Raw genomic sequence first — 25,016 nt, 5'->3', positions numbered from 1 at the left:
CTGAAAGAAAGACTGACAAGAAAACCTCTCCCAGGGAAAGAAAAATAAACAATTAGGTCTACAATTCTTGGCCTTGAATTTATATTTCCTCTACCAGTGGTGATAGTTAAATTTTTCATTTTAGGGGATTGAGTTTTCTTGACTGGACTGAACGTGCCTCTGTTGTATTCTGCTCTTTGTGAAGACCAAAATAAAGATCCACTTATAAGGAAATTAAAACATGTATCATTCAAAATTAAACTGGCAAACATTTAAGTTTGAATCTACCCAAAAAATTGACGTTAGTTGTTGAATATTGTGAATGTTCTTATGTACTCTTTCAATATTTAAAGTTACATTTTCTTCCGTTGTTCGATAAAGCGGTGAACTGATGGGTATGAATAATAAGAGATGGATGGCATCAGTAAATCCAACTGGTGTCATGGATACATTAAAGCTTAGCTCATTAAAAAGCATTTCTCCCTCCACCTCCATCTTCTTTGCCTTCTTCAGCAGCTTTTGTCACGTCCACACTGTTAACAATTTGCTCTCCGAATACGGTTAACTTAATCCTTTCTCTGATTCCAAACCTCCATAGGCTTTTCTTCTCTGCAGCAAATGACACATCACAAGAACTCACAGCATGACAACTGTTTGGTACAGTAAAGAGAATGAATAAGCAGCAGGTAGAGGGAGTTTTAGGATGACAGGGCTTCAGAGGAAACACTAGAGCAAACAGAGGTGGTGACTGACGATTGACAACTTTTTGCTGCATAGTGTAACCTCAAAGACAGAGACTGCTGTCACACAACTGTCCAGACTGTGGGAAAATAATATCCATCACGTCTGACAGCACAAGCGCCATTGATCCCACCACAGAGGAGAGTCTAATTACAACTCTGTTAAGAGCTATGACAGAAAGAAAACCTGTAGACTCTGCCATAGGGACATCTGTCAAGTCATAGGCAATAATGCTATTTCACATCAGGTAAATGTGAAAACATCGGATGATATGCTATGATTGTCTTATGTTTACGGAAATAAAGCTTTGGCACTTAGACATTCAGAAATGTGTACTTTAGTTACATGTGAGAGAACTCGAGACTCAGCAATGTATGAATATCGCTTTGTGATATAACTCCAGCTATCTAGTCTGGTTATCATAATTTTGGGGTAAAGTCAACAAAGGTGACATATTCAAGACTGAACATATCGAAATACTTTAATAGTCCCAGGGGGAAATTATTTTCGTTAAACAAACATATTTAACAACAACAATTTTATACAGGCAACATATGTATTTGGAAAAACAGATTACATATACATATATATATGTAACATATCTGTGTTGAACGTAGTTGAACACAGATTTTCCCAGAACTAAAATGAGAATTATTATTAAAGTTATAATCATAGATGAATAATACTGTTGCTTCAAGTGTAAATTATTATATTTGAACATTCTTGTTCCACTGCCATGGCTCGCCAAAAAAACAATTAATGTAGTTTTACATGTAAATATGTCATGGTTCAAGAATTTTCAGAATTTTTTCTGGATAGGTTTGGGGGAAATAAACAATGAATCTCTGATTATCAGAAAGCTATCAAACACAAATTCAATACGTTTGGTCCAAAATAAATAAATACAGAAAATTAGGTGTTTTTTTTCTTTTTACATTTTATCTTAGGAATAGACCAATGTCATTCCCACGGTATCAAACAGTGATATTTTATTTTGCTTATATTTTCAAAAAAAAAAATATATAAATATATATATTTCAAGAACATATCCAAATCACAACAATGCTTTATTGAAACACAAGCTAATACTACAGTGCCTCTTCCCATGATGAAATTTGTGGGTATCTTTAGGCCACTATGAAACTAGTAACTATACAATGGTGCAGAATCTCTTGAAAAAAAAACCTCAATAACCTATTATTCCCTGCAAAGATATTTGGAGTAGATGAATACACTATGTACTGCACACCAAACTCAAATGACTTTAAATCAGAGGTCAAAGTCTGCCATTATGAACTTTTTCCATCAGGTCTGGCATTTCTGTATCAGCCGCCCTTTAAAATATCTCACACTTACATTGAAAATATATACCCTTTAGCAGTCCACTATGAAAACTAAAATTCTAAAAGTCCACTAAGTTCAGACAAGCCCAAGCAACTCCACATTTATCACCACATCCTCTCCAGCCCTGCAGAGAGAGGCTTCTGATAGCTAGCAGGCCCACAGGGTCAGCCAGAGAACAGGTCCTGATATGATAAACACTGTCTGGGGTCCTTGAGGGAAGCTGGTTAGGGTCAGAGACAATTCCAGATCGACAGAGCCAATGTCAATCCTGAGTAGGACATGTAAATGTTAAAAAGATTAAAAACTAATCATCTTTTTAGACGTGTCCCCCCTCCTTTCCTTTTCCACCAATCACTAAACCCTGTGAAAAAACCCACAGAGGAGGAGGAGAGGCGGTGGAGCACAGGCTATTGGCAGTGGAGATAATAGACGAAGGCAAATTGCGTTTCTCATCAGAAGTTTCATTAACCCCAGGACCCGCGTGGAGGGCATAATCTGTAACATTACCACTTCCTCACGTTTCCAGCTCGCGCTTAGTCAAGTCACCGCACACCTTTCACTATGTTCTCATTGGAAGGAAGAAGAAAAAAAAAAGAAAAGCACCAAGAGCAAGCTTTGAGCCCTGGCAGGCAGGTGCCATTTGTGATTCTCTCTTTTATCCACACTCTTTCCTGTTAATTCAATCTCATGTTATAATATAAAAAGATCATTTCACATTTTCACAAGATAACGAGAAAAGTCAGTTTCAAAAGCATTGATATATTTCAAAAGTTTCACACTCATATTTATGCACGTACACTAAGTCACCCACATTTCTCCTTTTGTTTTCCTTTGCCAGTCCTATTATCCCATTCCCTCTGCTGCACCTGGGAGACATCTTTAAACAGGCTATTAGTCCGGTGCAGTGTGTGGGCTCAGTTATATGAATATTTATAACACATTGGAGAAGGTGTAGGAGGTTCAACCTTGACTATGGTGTAATCAGCACACATACTGACTCAGGCCCATGATTTAGAGACAGCCGAACCAGCCGAGAGCCTCACTCAATACTCAACTCTCATGGACACACATAATCAATGTCTGCCTCATTAAGGTCGTAGCCTTTTAGAATTGGAGTGAACTTTGCAACTTTTTAACGAGATTCACAATCATCGTACCTTTTTTTTAAAAATTTAAAAAGCCTTCTTTAAAAAGAGAATGCTTGATCAATCGTAACCTTTTTTTCCACCCTCTCCTTTATAATACTTGCTGTGCTTGGTACATAATAAGATGTGGGTTGACCTTACAAGAAGAGTAAATACAAAATACCTGAGTAAATGTCAACCAACCGACATCATTCTTGTGTGATACTGTAAATATAATAAGTGCCAATGTCGAACAGGTGTCAGCCATGAACAAAACTGCAAAGCATGGTGATTATGGAGCAACAATAAAAATACAGCCAATTTGGTCACATTTACAATCCTTAATACTGCATATAGACTTTGCACACCAAAACATTAGAATGAGTAGAGAATGAAAGTCCTCTGTTTTGTTTATTTGTCCTGAAAGAACTTTGTCTCTTCTTAAACTTTCCATCAGTGTTTCTTTACTTAAAGACTCAAGAATAAAAATGAAGGAGTTTGCAGCAATGACAACTCCATGTCCTCCAACATAAAATGTAGGACTCACATCCATAAGACTTAAAAAAGGAAATGCATTAGTAGATTTGTAATCTTCCATGAACACTGTTTTGTGCTGTGACTACAGCCGGCAGTTTCTCATAACTACACTCAACACACTCCAGCAGTCACAAAATTAAGTGAGATATTGTTATATATATCTTTTAATCTGAAAACTAATTAGTGCAAACAATGGATGAAAAACTTTATTTAACATGGAGAAAAATAAATCTCTGCTGTGAAAGTGGCCCCAGAGCTAATGGAAAAACAGACAAAGAAGTGTTTTTTTGTCGAATATAAAAGAAAAGAAATTCTATTGTCCAATTGTGTTACTAATGTGCTCAAACAAAAAGGCAGGTGGCTCACACAATACTCAGTGCCATATCACAGAAGCCCTATGTCCAGATAAAAGTTCAACACACACACTCATGCAGGCGCACACTTCCTTAATGAGACCTGGTGGTTTGTTGTGGGAAATTGTGGAGGTGTCGTTCTAATCACTGGAGTCAGTGTGCCGTGGCATAAGTTGGCCTTTTTTAATTACCTCACTGATTGAGCACAGTCAAGGATGGGGAGGCCTGCCCAGACCCCAAATACCACCTTCCAAAGAACCCGCACCCACGCCCCGTTTTGTACAATGTAATCAACAGGTAACCTTCAGATGTCCTCTGCCAGATATGTCAACAGATAAGGGACGTGCGTACACATGAAGGAGACAATAAGACTAAGTACTTTACTTTGAGAGAGTAAGAGAGAGAGAAGTGGAGAGAGTGAGTTTGTCTATGTGTTTAAGTCTTTCCATTTTTTTTATTTAGCTAAAACAACATACCTGACATATAATGAACCCTTAAACATCCCTCATTCAGGTTCATACTTTTATTATGGGTTTCTAATATGTTTACACGCTTTAATGTTCAAAAAACACATTATCTTTCACATACTGTCTTTCTGAATATACCTCTATTCATCCTCTGTCTGAAATGCTCTGTTTTAGTGGCTGTGTCTTTAAGCCCAAAGAGGCCCGGTCTGTTCTGTTTGGTCAGTTTTTCCTGGTGGTCTGCGTCTACGCTCTCAGTGTCACTGCACCGTCACTGCAGCCGGGGAATGACTGTAACGGCACTGTTGGAGCACTATTTACCTATATGTAGTTGTGACATCACAACCATATGGAAGTCTTGATGGCTGGTACAGTTTCTGAAAACTGGCTGAATGTATTTCTCCGTGGAGTGTTTTGATACTTTCACAGTACTTATATAGCACGTACACCTTTAGAGTAAACAATGGAAATGGAAATATTACTTTTTACAATATGGACTTAGTTTCTGTTCCTGATTACTACTAAGTTTGAGGCAGTGGGGAAAAAAACACTGACATATTATCACCTATAAAGTTGATATGGCGAACACTTCTATCCAGAAGACACATAGAAATATTAGCATTGAGAAGTCATATTGCTGGTCACCCTGTTAGTATAAGTCCAATATTTCCTTTTAGATCAGTTTTTGGTCTCCAACAAATCCTGAAAGAGATATCTGGCTCTTTAGTGGCTAAATGCTCCTCTATGTTCTCTAGCTAGCTGCAGACTTTGTCTATCTGCCATGTGGTGCTTGACAGGTAGAGTGCAGTGGGATTTTTGGGATTTTTTCTCTACAGCTGCCTACTGTAGCCAAAAATGACACTAATGAGAGTGATGAGAGCTGAAGGAAGCGGTAAAGCACTGTAAATCTGACAGGAACTGCAGAGTCGGGTGAAAACTTGCTGCGGGTTCTTCATTTCAAGTGCCCCCTTTCACACACAAGTTGTCATATGATCTATTGTGATTATAGCTACTTTAATGAAGGGGGAATTATAAAAAAATGAGGTTGAGAAAAACAGATTGAACAAAAATAGAAACTACTGCTGAGTTTAGCCTCATTATTTTAAGTGCCCTCAGAAACCAGAGGACAGAAAAGAGTCATCATGATAGCTTGAGCGCCACAGTGACGAGGCAGAATGAAAGCACACTAATTACAGCATAAATGTATTAACAGTTTTTAAAAGAAGGAGTTAATCCTTTCATTAATAGTAAGAGAATGGCAATGAATCATAATATGACCACTGTGAGGTCAATTTTAAAAATGAAGAGTAATTACAATCTGCAAGAAGTTGGAGACTAAAAGCTTAAGGTGGCTCAAAGTAAACACCCACACAATAAATATCATTAAAAAAAATTGATGTAGCTTCAAATAAATCCTCAGACAGCTCATTCCCTCATAACACCTGCCTTGTAATTAACCATTCCACTGAAGAGGCATTTCATAGAAGTATCCTGCCTCTTTTTAAACAAAACAATACAAGTTTGTCCAGCTGGCTAACTCCAAAGTCAAAAATCCCAACTGCACTAATCCAGTAAAAAAAGAAAAGAAGAAAGAAACTAGGGGAAATTCTGCAAAGCTAAGAAAATTACTTAGTAAAGTATTTAATAAATCCTCATAAAAGTACCCCGTCATCCAGTCTAGGGCTGGTTGATATGAATATGATATATATAATATATATATCATACATCATATTTCAACAATGCTTTACGTTCTGATCCTTGCATGTTATGTTAATTTTGCACTCCAGTTCTTAAAGGAGCAGAACTAAGCAGTAAGGAGCAGTAAACAGCAGAGAATGAAGTCACACTCTCTCTGTGTGCTTTCTAATCCAAGTTTCTCTGTGTTTTAAAGACGTTCCAGCTGCGTGCATGGTAGTACATACGGCCTTAAAAAAAGACAATGATATTTCACAAACTGGGGAACAGTCTGTGAGAGCCCTCTTTATATTATTTCAAGTACGGCACAATAAAATGTGACAATACTCAGGACTTTTCATTAATAAAAAATGTAATTCACACACGAGTATACAAAAATAGGCATTTAAATACCATATACACCATTTATTATACATATATATATATATACAAGATTCTGGTGATTTTGACTTAAAACAATACCTCAAATGCATCTCTCCATTTCAGAATCTGTTTGTGAAATGATTTTGAAATGAAAACTGATTTTCAGCATACTGGAATAAAACTCACCGGCTGGTGCGACAGGAGGTGGTGGTGGTGGGGCCGAAATTGACTCAGGCACTACCACTGGCTCAGGGACAGGAGCAAGGGATACTGGCTCCACTGGGGGCTGAGGAGGATGTGCAACAGGTTCACAAGGAGCAGTGTACTCAGGCAGGGAAGGTGCAGCAAATGTCTCAGCAGGCTGCAGGGACAAAGTGTCCCCTGAAGGATGCAGGATGGTGACAGGCTCTAAAACAGGAGGGTAAGGGAGGGGTTCCGATTCGGGAAGAGGGGGAGAAATGGCGGGTTCCATTTTGACAGGAAGAGGAGGTGGTATGGGTTCAGCTACAGATGAAGGAGCAGTGGGTTCAATCACATTTGGAGGAGCAATGGGTTCAATTACTGAAGGAGAAGAAGCAATGGATTGATTTATGGGAGGAGGAGAAGGTTCAATTGCAAGGGGAGGAGGAGCAAGCGGAGTGATCACTTCCACCACAGCAGGGTCAGGGCAGGGAGCAAGAATCTGGGGAGCAATGGGAGCAGCAGCAGTAAGAAATGTAGGCAACATTACTGGCTCATCAGCAGCATGAGCAGGGGTAGGGGGTGCCACCACAGGCTCAAAAGCTGGAGCAGCAACAGCATTAGCAGCAGCTGGGGGTGATGAGGATGGGAGCACCATGTCAATTATGGTGGGTGCTGCTACCTGTTCTGTAGGAGGCTGAGGAGGAGGTGGTGGAGGTGTAGCCACAGTCTCTGAGGCAGATGGAGCTGGTGGAGGAGGAGCTGGAGGTGCAACAGGTTCTACAAGAGGAGAGGGAGGAGGGAAGGAGGTGATCGGGTCAAAGAGGGGAGGCACTGGCCGTAGGAGAGGAGAGGGAATGAGGGTAGGCGCCATGGAAGCTGGTGGAGAAGGAGTAGGTTGGTGTTTAGGAGGAGCATCAGGTTCCCTCATGCGGTTGATGACATTCTCAGAAAGCTGCAAAGGAGAGTGAAAGAACAGTTTCAGTGGAACAATGAGATGGATTTAAAGAAATCATTCGACATAATACACAAATAGTTAAAGCACTTGACTTCCTGTAACAACACAGTTGCTTTTACACTTTTCTATGTATACAGATTCAACAAACAAGAAACATCATGTTAGTAAGTGAGATTTATTGATGCTGGTCGGCAGATGTTTGTAACTTTAGCTTTTAGCTTCATACTTAACAGACATATGTGTGAGGCAACAATCTTCCCATCTAATTTTCCCCAAATTGTTCCTATGAAAAACAATACAATGAGTTTCGCTAGAGAAAACAACGCTGCATACACCAACATTATGGCATTGGCATAAACAGGATTAACCCTCATTGAAAGATAGCATTAGCCGCATTTGGCCTACTGAATAATAATAGATAGAGCCATGCCAACTAAAGTCTTGTCTAATCGACTAAAGCCGTTCAGTCTATATTTAACATTAGCTGGCAGTGTCATGGAAGAACTTGTGACAGCTTCCCCACCTAATAACAGAAGTTGACAATCACTCCATGTACCACCTTTAAACAAAAACACCCAAAGGATAACAATCAACATTATCTTTAACCAAGAAGATCAGTTCGAGTCAGTTACATTTGTACAATGAGTTTGTTTTCTCTTGAATTCTTTATTTCATAATGTTTACACCATTATTATTTTCACACAAAAATACACAAATGCAAAAAGACACAAACAGAACAATACACGATTATACCTAGGGGTACCATATGTAAAAACAATTCCAATGTTTTGTTTTTATTGATTTACCTATTGTTAAGCCTATGTAATGTTTGAATATAATGCCCAGATTCTGTTTTGAATTGTTGTAATCGCCGTTTGTTTTTAGCCCATTTGCATTTGTGAATGAAGAGTTTTCCATCTAAAATAAATAGGTTCAAAATAAACAGCTCATTCATACTGTGAGTGACAGACAGCAGCTCGGGCTGCTGACGTCTACGTCAACATTCCCAAAAGTACATTGAAAAGTTGCCCATGTCTTATATCATAGCAGCCAGTGCAGAGGTTATTAGCTATATATTGTTACATCGTAACGTTATACTACTTTACATTACACAACTGTGTAGCGTTGAGAGTGAATGAGAGGCTGCCAAGAGTCTGTTTGCACTAACAACTTAGCATAGCTGCTTTTAGAACAACCAAGCAACAGAGCACTCGTTGGTTTAGCATTTGGGCTAATACACTATTGCATTAACTGATATCGTTTAAGTCAGTCAAGACATACCTGTTAACTCAACACTAATCAGGTATACTGTATATGCTGTCACTTACCCGTATGCCCTTCACCACCGTTATATTCTCGTTCTCATCTGACTCAAATGACACGCGGCGGGTACTGTTGTTCGCTCCCATTATCTACAGGTTGTCAAAATCAGTTATCTACATGTAAAATTAAATACTTTAGTCTTTTTTGACAGTTTACTTGCGTTAGGGCCAGGTATTAGCTGGCTAGGTCCATACACGGCAGTACTTTGGCAGGTCTACACTTCCTTAGCATGACGTGTTTGAAGAAAGTGCGAGGTGATTGGACAGAAGCGTCATCGCGTCCCTACATCCGCGATGTTCATTGGTTATGGACTGCAGGAGGTAGAGTGGGAGTATGACAACACTAGTCGGACTTTCTGGACTTTCTCCAGTTTTCCGTTGTATTTATTGACATCATTAGTATGTTCACTGTTTGATGAGTGGCTTTTGAAAAGAACTATCCAGGAAGAAAGAACTAAAGTATATTATTCTTTTTTATTCCCACTGACATTGGCATTGCTCATATATATTATATTACCCCTATGAAACAGAAAACATTTACTTTGAATGTACACACATGTATACCCCTGCACCATAACAAAATGTAACTAATAATGTGGCTTTTTTTTTCCATGATAAAATATTTTACATCCAGCAATATTTTTTCGTAATTTTAATAATAAGAGTCCTCTGAAGTGACTCCTAATGAAAAGGCTTATAACCCCTTTTTTTTTTCATTCACTCAGCAACATGCCTGAGTGAGTAATTAAGTAATTTGGTCTAAACTCAAAGGGACTGAGGTGACTGTGTACCTAGTCTAATTGATGCTGTTTTGAAGGCAATTTACATTAACAGGCAATTATTATTCTGTTCAGTCACTGCATGTTGATAATTGATGAAAATAAACACTTTTTTGGACAGCATTCTTAGTTTACAGCATTTTTTCATGCCCGCCAAAAACTTTTGCACAGTAGTGTATATATAATAACAGCAAGGGTTTCAAACACTGGTCTGCTGACAAAAACAGATCAGAAAACAGCAGCTCCTGGAATGGAGATAGAAATGCAACGAGAATAGAGTGAGTGAATGGAGATAGAGAGACATTACATAGCCAAATTCACTGGCCATATTCAGCCTTAGAACCTTTACTTCTGATCTGATCCAATACCCTGAGAATGGGCAATGGGTCGAATAATTTTTGGTCTTTGTGTTATTTTCTTCTTCACATACACATTTAATCAGTGGTCATTGTTTCCGACAAATAAATAACTTCTAGCATTTTGCATCACGTGACTCTTCGAAATTGTCACAATCCATGCAAGCCACTTTCACTGAAGTTCATCTACAGTTTCCATATCCTATATCTTCTCTGCCATCGATTGATGATATTTCTGCAGAGTTATTTCAGGTTTAAACCAATTTTGAAGATGGTACTGGATCTCTGCTCACCATCCTCGTCTTTCCTCACTTTGTTTCAACACTGTTAACATTTTTACTGATATTTCTCCCAGTGCATGTCTTCATTACTTGTAAAGCAGACTATTTAATCTGGAGAATAAATGGGTAAACAACAAATGTTTTAACAAAGGTTTCAATTTTCACAATGGATGTCTGAGTATCTATTCATTTCTATATCTACCTTCTGATCCTAGGAGAGGGGACAGGGGTTTATGAACGACATCCTGTAGTCAGCACCACAGGTGTGGACAGTTCCAAAACAGGCTCATGAATTCAATTTAATTAAATTCAAAAAAACTTTATTTGTCCCCTGGGGGCAATTCAGGGCACACAGAGCAGCAAATAACGACAGTGCAATTATACAAAAACATTTTAACCTAACACAAGAATAAAGAGTAAAAGAAGAGTAAGTGTCAGGATGTTAGTGTGTTAGTACAGGTTAGATACAGAGAACATCGCCGGCATGAAGCAGAACTAATGTAATAAAAGAAGGCTTTGCTTGCTAGTGAGGAGGCTTACATTCAGTAACAGGCAGCCAGTCAGAACAGGCAAACAAATCCAAAGGGGCAAAGCAAGTAGGGAGAAAACAAAAGACAGAAGATAGATGAAACATGGTATTGGTAAGCATACAGGAACAAAGCAAAAAAACAACTTAGACAATCACATTTCAAAAACTCATGGAGCCTTACAGGACATGAATTTCCAGCTGTAAATGTTGAAATGCCTGAGGACAGAGGATATTATAAGGAATAACAGTTCATAAGAATCATCCTCTAAACTTGATATATCATAAACACACATTGCGTATGTTTGCAATGCTGTGGAGGCATAAATCAATAAAAACCTTTTTAAGAATTCATTTTGGGTGTGTGTACTGTAATATCATCAAACAATTTCATATACACAGACGGCTCACATGCATATAATTTTAACAATATAAGTCTTGATCAAATATATATATATTTTTTATATAAATTATTTACCAAAATGGCTGACAGGGCTGTATGTACAAAAAGAAACACATTAAAGTCACATGAGCAAACGAAAGCTGAGGATGGAGGTAGAAAGGATCTTATAGTAAATGAGGGGATATCAATCACTGTGATTATGATAGGGAGTAGACATCAACAACAGATGACATGATGGTTATTCCAACACTGATAACAAAGAAGGTAAATGTTTGGCCAAGGTAATGACCAGGTTTGCAGGGCATCTCAATGCTCTGGAGCTTTGATTCAGTTTAGATAGACTACTGTACTATCACAATGCAATATTTTAGGATAGTTTAGGCATTGGAATGCATTTTGATAACATTTGTATTGAGAAATGCACATTTTATTTTCAGAATCAATTTATTTACTGTTTTACACTGCGGACCAACGTGGTTACACCAAATCTTGATCTGAGACTGCGTTGGTTTATGTATTTGGGTATGTTCATGCTTATCTAATCATTTAACTCAGTTAAATACGCACAGATCCTGAGGTTTCATTGATTTTTCATATTCTGTGGTTATCTAAGATAATAGGTATTCAAATGGTTTAAGTGTTGTAATATTTCCATGGACACATTTCCCCAAGGGGACTATCTCTACCTCTCTACAACAAGCCTATCATGAACAGATTACATAAAGAATTAGAATGTGAAGTAATTCCCTGAGGGCACTCTCTGAAAAGCATCAGGCAGTATTGAATACAATGCTTGAATCGGTGGTTGAATTGTGTGTGTAGAAAAGAGCCTTGGTTGTTTATGACAGAATTATTTCACTAAACAGGATTATTATTAAGACTGACTCCTGACTTTGACACCGAGCAATTATGCTGCTTGGTGATCCGGTAAACCTATTGGTAATATTTCATTCAATGAGCTGGGCAGGGGTTTGCATGTTCAGTGACATTTTTCTCATATGTTCCTGTCATATGATAAATGAATAGGATAGAATTTTCATCATTAATAATCATCATCAGTTAATACAACAATTTGAATCAGTTAAAGATAATTTCCACACACGAGACGTATACACAATGATGTGTATCTGCATTTTCAGCAAAAAAAGGGTATAATTTCCACATTTAAATCCTTAAAAAGCACCTATTCCTTCTATTTCAGTAAATAATCCATAAATATGCAAACTTGTTCATTTCTAGTTTTCCTGCTAGACAAAAGATGTCTTCTTCTTCACCGCAAATCCATTCTCAGTAATTGTACACTGGCGACTTCAAGTATCCATCACTTTTGTATACGTTGCAAATTTGCCCAGGACTTCCAATAATATTTATGATGTCACAAATCCTTCAAGAAAGACAGAAAGAAAGAAATAGATTGTTGCTCTTATTGGTTGAAAATAATGTAACTACTGTTACTTGTTCATTAAAAGTATGGGTATTTACCTTTTCACCGTGCTTTATCCGCTTAACCTTGATATCAGTTGAATCAAGTGTGTCTCGAAAATAAATGGGATAAACGTAAAATATAAAATGGGTTTGCTGTACCTTATGTAGGTGATGCATCAAGTTGGAGATATGATACATGTTTTGTTTGATCCAATTCCAAGATTATGTGAAAAATCCAGTGGGCATATAATAGATGCAGTGTTTTCTTTTTCCCCACATTTCCATGGAAACAAGTAAAGAAGTATCTTCTTCTATAATCACCAAGGGATGACATTGTTTCCAAGGGGTGTTATTAGAGAGGTGAAAATACTATATTTACACAACCTTTGTGATTTTACTTTGAATTTCCGTGGCAATAATCATCCAATTACCCATCACTACATTACATCAAAAGATCAAGGACATGAATTATTTAATGAACCACAAGAACCACGTATGAAGAAAAGCACCTGGTTTGATGCATGCTTTTGCTAATAAAGCTATTCTTAGCTGCTGTTTCTTAAAGGGCAACATACAACGATTATGTGCATATTCAAATTAAAATGAATTGGGTTGTTTTGTTTAAACGGCTGCACCATTAAGTGCTTTAAACGTCACTTTCTACAGTATCTATATGTTCTTTACTGAACCTTAGATAAAGGACACAGAGTAATTGAGATGCAACATTTGCATTTAGATCTATATATTAACAGATCGTAAAGGCATGTCCTACAAAGACCTTGTTACCCTTGTATTTAATACACACACAGGTCAGTCAGTCAAAGCAATCACTTACTGTCCAAACACACATCAAGCTGAAAGAAATAACCTTGGTGCTGCGTTATTGGAGAAAAGAAGCCCTGCAGATTAGTTGGACTGATGGGACATGGGCTGCAGGGTGAGGTGATAAGAACTTCAAAATTAAACTTAGACCTGGGAAGCTAGGCGCCTTCAGAAGAAAAACAGTAGGTCCTGAATGACACAGTGATTGTTTCTTTTTTTTTTCCGCAAGAGACACGAAGATCACCCACAATGTTATCTCGTCAGTCCACCAGTGCATCAATCAGGGCCCAGGCTGCTGGGAATCGACCCCCTTTGGTCCAGAATCAATGCCCTCTTCCATTCTCATTGGTACAGCAGAGATTGTCAGAGATACAGCACAGGAGTGCCCTGCCAAATCCAGCACTATATGTTCTAAATGGGGGAGGCTATTAACTCACTGACACACTCTCTCTCCTTTCTTCTCTGCTCAGCCTTTCCTTTATCAGTCTCAACAGGACTAAAAATGCTACAATGAAACAGTTTTACCTACTGTGATATTTGTATTGTATAAAAATAAAACGTATTCCTTATCATCACACCATACAGCACACCAGAATAAGTATTTTACCTGCTGCCTACTGGATGTGTGCCATGCAACATTATCATCCAGATTATGGAGATCCATGTTAATTGAGATCAATTAAGCATACACAGTTCAGAAAATAAAATAAATCATAATAATTATTTGAATGGCTGTTTCGTCTACAAAATTATACTGTATGACAGAGAAAATGATTATTAGTTTTTTTAACTTTATTCAACAATTACACATATACAACAATTCAGACATTTACGGATTTCACCACTACATTAAACAAGGAAAATGAGTAAACATGGGGATACATACATTTCAGTAAAACATCGGCTCCTACCATAAGAAAAAAAGATTTTTCTTAAATAAATACATTTGAGAGTTCGACAGTTTTAATACTTGTTTTAAAGTTCGTAAATTGGAGAGACTTTAGATTATTCTGGAATTCAATTTGGAAAGCGATGAAGAGGCAGAGAAAATGTGCACTACTGCTGAGTGGTTGCTGGCAGATGAACTTTCCATGCTTAAACTACAACTCCCAGAATCCCTTCCTTCGCGTAACCTCGCGCCTCTGCCTTCCTGTTTGGGTGCAGCAGCTGGAAAAATGGCAGCTGAGACAGGGCGATACAGGAGTGCAGTTAGCAAAAACAAAGACCCTTCTGGTCTTCTTATCTCTGTCATAAGGTAAGGTTTGTCACAGACTTCATATTAACTGTACGGTGCTCCTAAGACGGACGAAAGCTCTTGAACTGTGCTTGCATTTATTCCCCGACACTGATTGACAGCTAGCTTTTATGCTAAAGCTACGTTAGCAACATCCTTCCTGACCTGTGTAGTGTTATTTTTTTGTCATAAATTTAAGCTAACAAAATGTATATTTACAATATCAGTTATGTGTTGGTTGACATGAACAGAAGTTTTATCTATTCCTGAAAGAAAAGAAAAGGTTGAATTCTGACTACAGTGTGTGGCTCTCACAATTTGAAGCGAATATTAATGTAACAAAAGGTAAACAATTCTGGACAAAAACTGTTTTGCACGATGTACAGTTTTGTAATTATTTTTTATTTTAGTCGGTTAAGCTCAACGAAGTGCAACAAGCTTGGATTTCGGAGATGTCTCTTATCACAGTTGTTAAGTTTTTGTGCAACGACCTTTTATTTTGTAGGAGCACAGGCTTATGCGCGGACTCGGGTGTAATCATCACCTAAAAACTTTGATATATGAAAAAGATGAATTACGTTTGAGACACTCGTGCCAATAATGTGGCGGTCACTCCTGCGAGTAACGGTTTTGGTCAAATAAACTGTCGTTTGGAGAGGGAAATGCATATGAAATGATTGGAAATACCTAGAAGCTATGAATAACCATGGGGCCTTGTCAGTACTCCAATAGATTCTCATTATGTTATACAATAAATGCTTTACTTTACCTAATGTAGCTTAATGATTACTTTTTTTATACTGGGATGATCAAATTAGCATTTTCTTCCAAATATATGAAAATATGCTATATTTGACATCACCACAACTTGTGCTGCTGTTTGATCCATTTGTGACAGCATGAATGGAGCTGTTCATGTTGCTGTGCTGTCTATACTCTAGGGGTATGTTGATCTTCATCATGCCACCTTCAAATGATATATGTAAGCTACAACTTAGGTCCAACTCAGTTTGTAATTGCCATTTCCTGAGGTTCTCTGCTTTCCACTCCATCATTGATGCTTCATTCAGACTCATGATGTGGATTTAGTTATTGAGTTGAATTCTACCTTTTTTTTTTTTTTTTTTTCTAATTCTTGCTTTTCCCCTTCTTTGATGCAGGACTCTGTCCAGCAGTGATGATGTGGAGGACAGGGAGACAGAGAAGGGTCGTCTGGAAGAGGCCTTTGAGACATGTGACAGGGATTTAGATGAGCTGATTGTTCAGCATTACGCTGAACTTACCACTGCCATCAGGACCTACCAGAGCATCACTGAGCGCATCACCAGCTCCCGCAACAAGATCAAACAGGTAGAAGTGAGAGACTTGCATACAAAAATGGCCACTGGAGGGTTTGTTAAAACCATGACTAGAATTCATGCTGATACTGCTTCTGATGGATTTCATTGCAGTGTTTCTAAGCTGTATCATTAAAAACAAAGCACGTTTTTCATTAATTTTCATTTGTCTCTTTTAACATTGGAAAGGGTTTCTTCCTTATCTCAGTTTTTAGACTTTTTTTTTCCAAGACTGAGAGACTGACTTAATTAACACAAATCCTGTTCACCCAAGAAGAAAACTGCCTACTTAAAAAAACGTCAAAATCCTCAGGACATTATTTTCTCTATCACACTTGTAAAAAACATTGAAAATGTGGAAGTCAGCCTGGTCCCCTATGTGACAGAGCCAATATAGATTTGGAAAAAAGACATCCAGTGCCCTTGTTGCTTTTTCTTAGCAGGGTAAAAAGAATATTAACGAAGTCGTGCTTTTACAATTCTGTAATTGAATGCTGTCATTGAAGTTTTCACCATTGCATAGGCCTATAGACGTTTCCATTTGTTATAGTAGGAAAAGTAACAGGTGTTGCTAATAATATTAACCACGGCTCCGATCTATTCAAGTATCCCAGTAAGACATGATGATGTGAGACTTATGGAGCCTTCACATCCTATAGAAAATAGGATAAATAGCAACACCCGACGTGAAGATTGCACATGAATACCCCCTCATGTGGTAATTTCAAATGGGAAGCTCATAGAATAATTTGATACACGATTTGCTGAGATGAGATAACCTTTGACCTTTTCAACATTGCGGAGTGCAATGCGAGAGTCTACTTTATTACAACAACACTGTTTTTGAGGTAGGGAAGATTATGTGCTTCAGATTAGTGTAGACCAATCTTATCTGGCTAAAACAGAAATATTAGCTATCTCTTTTGTTCTATTGTTTTGTTGTTTTATATCTTGATAATGTTAAATATCACAATAAAATGTGTTTTCTACTAATTCAATAAATAATTATTTTATATGGAATAACCACATGGTAAGGCCTTTTTTGTATACTCATGTGAATGAAATACTTCTTCAAATCTTAAAAGTATTTTTTGATTTTATTAAGAACTTTATTGCAAAATGAATAGAACGTGGAAGGATCAGAATGTAAAACATCGTCCAAATGACATTAATATTGATCTAATATATTTCAGCCATAGTTTGTTTGATATTGTGATAGAAACGATATAGAGTACACAATATATAAGATATACATTTTTATGTGACAGCCCTACTGTTACCCATTATTTGATGTCACTGGAAAAGTAGTTTCTTTTGATGAAAGCAAGCCTGAATAATCCAGTTTGTTGAAAAAAAGGTGTGTGAGTGTGTGTAGGGGGGTATTCTTGACTTGCTAACTACTTTGGATGTTTTTTAGCTGTCACACTAAGAAATTAAACATTATTTAAACAATATGTCAGGAAAAGCCATGCATTCACCATTAAACTGTTCTGTAAGTGATGATAATTTTTTTATTTTATCTGTAAGTACAGTTTTCAGTATTTGTAGTAACAGCTTGATCTACACTTCCAAAATGCTTAGGTTTATTGGTACTGCTGCACAGAAAAATGTGTCTAATGGACCGGTACTGTGTCTTACTTTCTATCCTGCAGGTTAAAGAGAACCTCCTGTCTTGTAAGATGCTGCTCCACTGCAAAAGGGATGAACTGAGGAAGCTGTGGATAGAGGGCATCGAGCACAAACACGTCCTCCAACTGCTGGATGAAATCGAAAGCATCAAGCAGGTGCCTCAACGGCTGGAGGCCTACATGGCAAGCAAGCACTACCTTCATGCCACAGATATGCTGGTAAGTAGGTTAACAGGAGCACCTTTGTATGAAGTGAGTGTGTGTGAGCTGTACAGTTTTTCAGTTAGATGTGGAGGTTAGTAATGGATGGATGGATTTGGATTTTCGGATATGTTTGGTTATGTTTGATGGTAAGCGAGGTGAAGAAAGTGGAAATGGAAGAAAGAAGCTGATTTTTTAGAGGAAAAGCTATTGATATTATTCATATGAGGCCCTTCTGAGACCCATGGTATGCACAGATCACATACTGTACATCAGCAACCATGTCTATGAAGTGTTAATGTTAACATTGATTTCTTGGCGTATCTCATCCATCCCTCTAAAGAATCCTTTTCTAGCCTTGAACAGTCCAGTGGGTGCAACTCTTTCACTTCAAGAGAACATCATCTAAGTGCAGCAAGGGCGCTGCAGGTGTGTGTGTTTACGTGTACTCTTGTGCTTTTGATGTGTATTTTGCAGCATGCTCAGCAGGGGAGCTGGAGGATGGTATTGACGACTAAATGACCAGACTCCTTGATCCCTCTGCTCCTCCTTTCCTTTACTACCCCTTCCTCTCTCCCTTCTCTGTCACACCCACACATCTCCCTTCAGACTTTGTTAATAATTAGTTTGCTAGAATGGGGTTATCTGAGGAGGAGGAAAAAAGAGGGATGATGGTATGCCCAAAGGACCATAAAAAATACTCTTTGTGTGGGTGGAAGAAAATGGTACTTCATTCAACCTGTACTCAGTCAGCATAGTATCTGTTGATAGGTTGTGGAAAGTTCAAAGTCAGTTGGACGCTTCACTTCTGTCTTGCACACTTGAAATGCTTTTTACTTGATCAGGATAGTGCAGTTTCATTGGTATGTAAAAAAGCATACTTTAAAGCACATTTCATATGCCTGTTATTGGATGAATTTGTTCCACCTTTTGCTTTGGTGATATATTTATGCAGTTCATGAATATATTATGTATGAAAAGTCTACTATGAAAATCACACACTTAAACTATAAAATGTTAGTTCTGATTTTGAAAATGTCAGAGTGACGTCCTTGAAATTGCATATTTTGTTAGTTTGTAGTTTGAACTTACACCAAATGAACCACCAACTGCCCACGTTTTTGCCTTATAAGGACTAAACAAAAAATGATAGCTTGCAATGAAGTGCATTACAGTACATACAAGCTGGATACTTAGGTCCGTTCAGTGTATGTCACTGTTGACCGTTGAGTTTTGTGTGAACAGATTATATTTTGTATCTGGTCGAGCTTTTGCTGCAGAGCCTGGCGTAACCGCGCCACGTTCTGGCTGCGCTGCGACTGCAGAAGCTGATTGCTGCCACACCTGACAAATGTTGCCTCCAGATGCTGCTGCTGTACGTAGCAGACACTTTCACTGTACTGCCTAGATACACTCACTCCGTGTCTCTCCACTGTAACATCATACTACCTGTGTCTTCTCTGAGAGTCCCTGAAGTGTTTATTCCCATCATGCTGTCACTCATTACAGCACTCATCTGTCAGATTAATGTCTTCCTGGTTTTGACATGCCTTCTGTTGCTTCTTGTTTCCTTAGTTATACTCTATTCCTCCCTCTCTTTCCTTCTTTCATTAAAAAAAAGTTGTAAGTTGTTTTGTGTTCACTATATATATTTTTTATATTTTTTTCTGTGTATTATGATAAGAGTAGACGAGCAAGGGATACACTTCCTAGCCTCTCTATCTTTCCTTCACTGTCTCTCGCTTTCCATAACATCGTGTGCATGTGTGTGTGTGTTTATGTGAGGCTTATCTCTAAGGGTTGACAATTAGAATTCAGACTATGCTCTCTGTCTGCTATTGAATGGCAGCCTCAGACCCCATGGGTTTGGTTAAAAAACGAGACTGGCTTTGGTTCCGGAAAATGTCCTCTCCTCTCCTCTACTTTTCCTTTAACTTTTTTTATTCCCTTGTTCCTGTAGTGCCAAAACCCAGGGGCACACACACAACTGCTGACAACCCCCTTGGAGCTTAGAGTTTAGTGATAAGCTTCCTCTTCTCTCCTCTCCTCTCCTCTCCTCTCCTCTCCTCTCCTCCTATCTTCTCTTCTCCTTTCTTCTCTTACTCCCAAGCAAATTCACTAGAGGCTTCATATTCCTCATTATGCTGACAGGCCTGGTCCCCTAATGATGTTAACCAGCCTTCCTCTGTCATCTCAGCCCAATGGTAATGAGATACCCCCCCCCCCCCAAACACACACACACACACACACACACACACACACACACACACACACATGAGTGTTAAATGATTTACAGTTATACAATCACACACATATAATCATACACATCTGGGAGTGTCACAAACACACACACACACACACACACACACACACACACACACACACACACACACACACACACACACACACACACACACACACACACACACACACACACACACACACACACACACACACACACACACACACACACACACACACACACACACACACACACACACTCAGGACACACAAAGTCTTGCAGGCTCGCTGAGTTATTTTCCATTAAACCAAAGGGGTCTGATCATGCAGCGCATTAGCTCATCTTGTCACTAATGTGGCTCTCATTTGCATCAACACACACTTGACCCATGCACCCTGCTCAGCATCCTTCCCTCTCATGCTACCCGTTCCCTTCTGGCCTGCCCTGACCATGCAAATATTATTCGCAGTGCTATCATCTGGCTATTAGTGCCCTTGAAATACCCACAGAAATGCACATGCATACACATAAATACACACAGACTGGCACATTTTATTTAATGGCATGAGGATTTATTAATTATAAACATGCCACAACTGCTACTGCTCCAGCTAATGAAAACTGAGGGAGGGAGGAAGGGAATATAGGTGACTCAGAGAGAATGAGGAGATTTTAGATCATTTTTTGGTAGGATTTTTTTTTTTTTTTAATATATTGTATGTATTTGTACAGCCAGTCAATTGAAAATCAAAACATTCACTTTATTATATAAATCTTTGAACAATTGATTTGCTCTCTCAGAGCTTCTTGCAGTGTAATGAGTTGAAGAATCTTGAAGACGAGAATAGAAAAGGATTTGACTGAACAATGGCTAAGCATTCTGTCTCTTGATTTAAATCACAAGTAGAGGGAATGGTCTTAAGCTGGTCTGATGAGTCAATTGTTATTACAATCATATTTCTATTAGACACCATATGAGATTTCACCTAAAGAGGAGTAATAACCACCGGTTAGTAGGATGAATTATTTGTCTCTGTATATCCCTTATGCACTTAGAAGAATTATGTAAGTAAAGAGTATGGTCTGGTCACACTGGCCTATCATTCTGGGACAGGGGGAAAAAAAACGCTCTGGCTTGTTCATATTTGTCATCTTGGGCGGAGCTAAGCAGGCGGCGCCCTTGCAAAATAGATAGTGGAGAGCCAGGCTAAGGAACAAATGTGACATCTTCCAACCTCCGCGCTCTGATTTCAGTCGTGGGATGATGGCTTTTCGCTAGCCATGAACATTTTTATGTTAATTGGCCAAAGAGTGAGTTGCATTCAGGCAAGGTGGTGTGGTGGTTAGTACTAGTGAGGGGTTCTAGGTTCAAAACTGGGCTGGGGGTCTTCTGTATGGAGTTTACATGTTCTCCCTGTGTGTGCATGGTTTCTCTCTGGGTTCCCTGGCTGTCCTCCTGCAGACATGCAGGTGTTAGGTTAGTTGGTGACTAAATTGCCCGGACTGGACGTTCTGTCTAGGGTATACCCCGCCTCACGCCCAGTGACAGCTGGGATCGGCTCCAGCCCCCTGCGACCCCGTCAAGGATAAGTGGTTGAAGATGATGGATGGATAAATGAGTTGCTTAGAAATTGTCACCATTTTGGTATCTTCTTCTGTTGCTTTCGGCCGTGGGCTACTCGGTTTAAAGATCAGACACTATGGAACTTGAAATGTGCAGCTAAGGATAACCTGTGATTGGATGGTATGTTGTCATATGCAGGTGTCAGCTGTGGAGTCCTTGGAAGGCCCCCTGCTGCAGGTGGAGGGCCTTGGAGATCTGCGCCTGGAGCTCCACAGCAAGAAGCTCAACATCCACCTTGTACTCATTGATGAGCTACACCGACACCTCTACATCAAGTCCACAAGTCGTCTGGGACTTAAGAACAAAGACAAAAATGCTGCTCGCCTTCCAGGGTAAGAAGGCGGTTTCTTATATTTCTAATTGCTACCACTTCGGGGGGTCCAGATATACTCCCAAGAATAGAAATGTGAAAATGGTGCTTCAGTGTCATCAGGGGATGTTTGGCCATTAACTTAATTGTGCATGCTTAAAAAGGGATTATTGTCTTATCATTGCTTCTGTTCTTGTGCAAGAACTTTTGACTAATGGTCAGAAATGTGACTGTCTAACTTTTGTCCTTTATTAACATCCATATACGACTGAGCAAAGCTGTAGTTATCATGTATGGTTCCACACAACAAACATGAAAATATTTTATTTCATTTTGTCAGTGTTATCATTAATATATAAAAATGTGCAAGGTTCAGTGAGGCAGAGGGAGTGAGGTCAAAAAATGACTGCTATAAAATACGTAATTTAGTCAGTTTGTTTGGTATAACATACCGAAAACCTTTCTTGTTTGCCTATTACGTAGTCAAAAGAAATGTAGCCTTCAAAGTGTTTTTTTCTCTTTTATAGATGTGTATTCATTACGAGTTATCCCATTGCTGGGACAACTTGCCAATTATTTACTGTATGGAAGCGAAGTCAATTACTGACACAAACAATTAGACTTTGTCTAACTTTATGTTCTACTTCTTCATGTTTGTTTGTTGTGCTGTGGAGTTCTAAAGAAGCAGAGGAAAAACACATCATTTATTGCAGCGGACATCACTCATTCACTCATAGGAAACTGGGAGATATGCACTTAGAGTTGTGCTTAGGGTTGTGTATTGGCAAGAATCTGCTGATACATTATACATCATGGTACAGGGGTTAGAGTCAATATATGTGTATATTATATCTACTGTAATCAAGATGATATATTGCTATTTAAACAAAATCTAATCTAAAGAAAACTGTTGTTTCATTGTAGTATTCTAGAAGTATAAAGATCACACCACCACTGCTGCTATCAAGCGGCCAGGGATCTAAACAACACAAAATGATGCACTGTCCTGTTTTTTTCCTTGTCTAAATTTAGCCAAACTTTGGAGCATTAGTTCGGCTACTTCCCAATAAGCTAGCATGACATTAGTTGTTGGTTGTTTGTTGGTTATTTAGTTTTATATGATACCATACCTTCACTCTAGCCCTACAATGGAGGCTGTTGCAGCCTCTAAAGGACAGTAATGCCGGCTGAGATCGCTGGTGTTCCCGTGGGCCTTAGAGGGTTAATTAAAAATTGATATAGTGCTTATAAGAATCAATACAGTATCACAAAACATAATATTGTGATACTCAAGTGTATTGATATTTCCTTAAACCCTAATCATATCATGTGAAATACGGCACTTAAACAAAAACCTTTATTTTGTGAAAAAAAAAAACAGTGAGCAAAATTAGAGAACAGTAACAATTGTATCAGAAGACAAGATTTAAACAATGTTTTCTTAGGGCTATATGATTCAAAAATTAATAGGAAATGTAGAGGCCCTTGCTTTGAATCAGAGTGTACTTTCGAGTGCAAAAAGTCTTAAACGACGAGACACTGTGTGCCGAGACATATCCTTGCTCTGTTCAGCACTAAACTCATGAGCATTTCCAGTTGCAGTGTTGAACCGATTCCCCATTGAGTCTTTGCATGATCCTCTCCTCCATCCTTCTCGTGCACTTCTTTTACGTAGACCGGCCTGTTTCAGGGACTTAAATGAATCTGTGTGCTTGTAAAGTTTCATTATTCTTGAAATCACAGACTTGGAATGCCCAGCCTCTCTCTGATGGCTGAGAGGGTCAGCCCTTTGCCCTTCATCTGGACAGCCTACTGTCGCAGGGTTTCAGTCAGCTTAGAAATGCTTGCCATCTTGTAGAGTAACCAGGAGCTCTGCCAGAAAAATAGGGTGTGTCCAACAATTAAAGTAGTAAATTGTCACCAAGTGCCAGATTAACACCGATAACTGGGAGGTATCTGAAAGTGTCTAATTTTTGTCACTGCTTTTTAAAGAAATTTAAAAATTAAGGTTTTTGCTAGTACAGAAGTGATTTAGCAACATCAGATATTCTATCAAATTCAGAACAATAAGAAATACAAGTATTTCAGAATAAATCAAGAATAAATACTTTGTTCCCTCATTTTGATCTCCACTGTATATATAAGAGTTTTGCAGCCACTAGGAGAATAACTTAGCTGTGCCTCCGTGACCCAAGGGCCAGTTCCTTAGTTTCACAGTGTGGCCGTTTAGATGATTAGGGATAATAAGACACAGTGGCTTCGAACACAATGTGGATGCTTTTGTATGCAGTGGATGGCATTCAGCTTAAGTGTTGTTTGCACTTTTACATGTGTGTCGGTGTGTGTGGGGTGCAGTAATTATTGTGGTGGTGGGCTGCTGAGGTACAGTGATTTATTACTGAGGGTTAGGCAGTGACAGGTCCTGGCCTTCCTGTATTGGGTCGCCTCTAACAACAAGCAAGTCTCCATACAACCTACTCACTTAGCTTACACACTGTGTTTATACCGCCCGACTTAAAGGACCTGGGCTGCTTCCACCTCCAGCTTGATAAATGGCTCATTGGAAAGCAACACCAATCCCACCCAGACATGCAAGGCTTTTTTTGTTAGAACAGTAGATTGTTTTTGTTAAAGAAGGCTAGGTTAGTTGGTGCATTTCTGTTTGTGCATACTAAACTTTTATATGTGTATAAGAAGCTATTACTCCAGATTTTTGGAGTTAATTTGAGCCTATTCCTCTCATATAGTTGCAATATCATGTTTTATATCAGACAGAAGGCATTACATT

The 25,016-nt window shown here is 38.6% G+C and overlaps 2 protein-coding genes across 2 annotated transcripts in view; one reads left to right on the top strand and one right to left on the bottom strand.

Moving 5' to 3' along the window:
- chchd3a (coiled-coil-helix-coiled-coil-helix domain containing 3a) overlaps window positions 1–9,268 on the bottom strand; it is a 70,127-nt gene extending 60,859 nt beyond the window's left edge. The window contains exons 1-3 of the mRNA XM_083935587.1: window positions 9,067–9,268; window positions 7,463–7,735; window positions 6,787–6,886 (exon numbers count right to left, since the gene is read on the bottom strand). Coding sequence (XP_083791713.1) covers window positions 6,787–6,886; window positions 7,463–7,735; window positions 9,067–9,147 — 454 coding nt within the window. The 5' untranslated portion in view covers window positions 9,148–9,268. The remainder of the gene's footprint in view (window positions 1–6,786; window positions 6,887–7,462; window positions 7,736–9,066) is intronic.
- Window positions 9,269–14,806: 5,538 nt separating this feature from the next.
- exoc4 (exocyst complex component 4) overlaps window positions 14,807–25,016 on the top strand; it is a 122,664-nt gene continuing 112,454 nt past the window's right edge. Inside the window, exons 1-4 of the mRNA XM_083935566.1 lie at window positions 14,807–14,907; window positions 16,047–16,236; window positions 17,876–18,070; window positions 22,057–22,250. Coding sequence (XP_083791692.1) covers window positions 14,828–14,907; window positions 16,047–16,236; window positions 17,876–18,070; window positions 22,057–22,250 — 659 coding nt within the window. The 5' untranslated portion in view covers window positions 14,807–14,827. The remainder of the gene's footprint in view (window positions 14,908–16,046; window positions 16,237–17,875; window positions 18,071–22,056; window positions 22,251–25,016) is intronic.

Source organism: Echiichthys vipera (assembly GCF_963691815.1).
Source record: "Echiichthys vipera genome assembly, chromosome: 20".
In the NCBI taxonomy this organism is placed as follows: domain Eukaryota; kingdom Metazoa; phylum Chordata; class Actinopteri; order Perciformes; family Trachinidae; genus Echiichthys; species Echiichthys vipera.
Note: the sequence above shows the minus strand (reverse complement) of the source record. Positions and strands in the feature narration are given on the sequence as shown.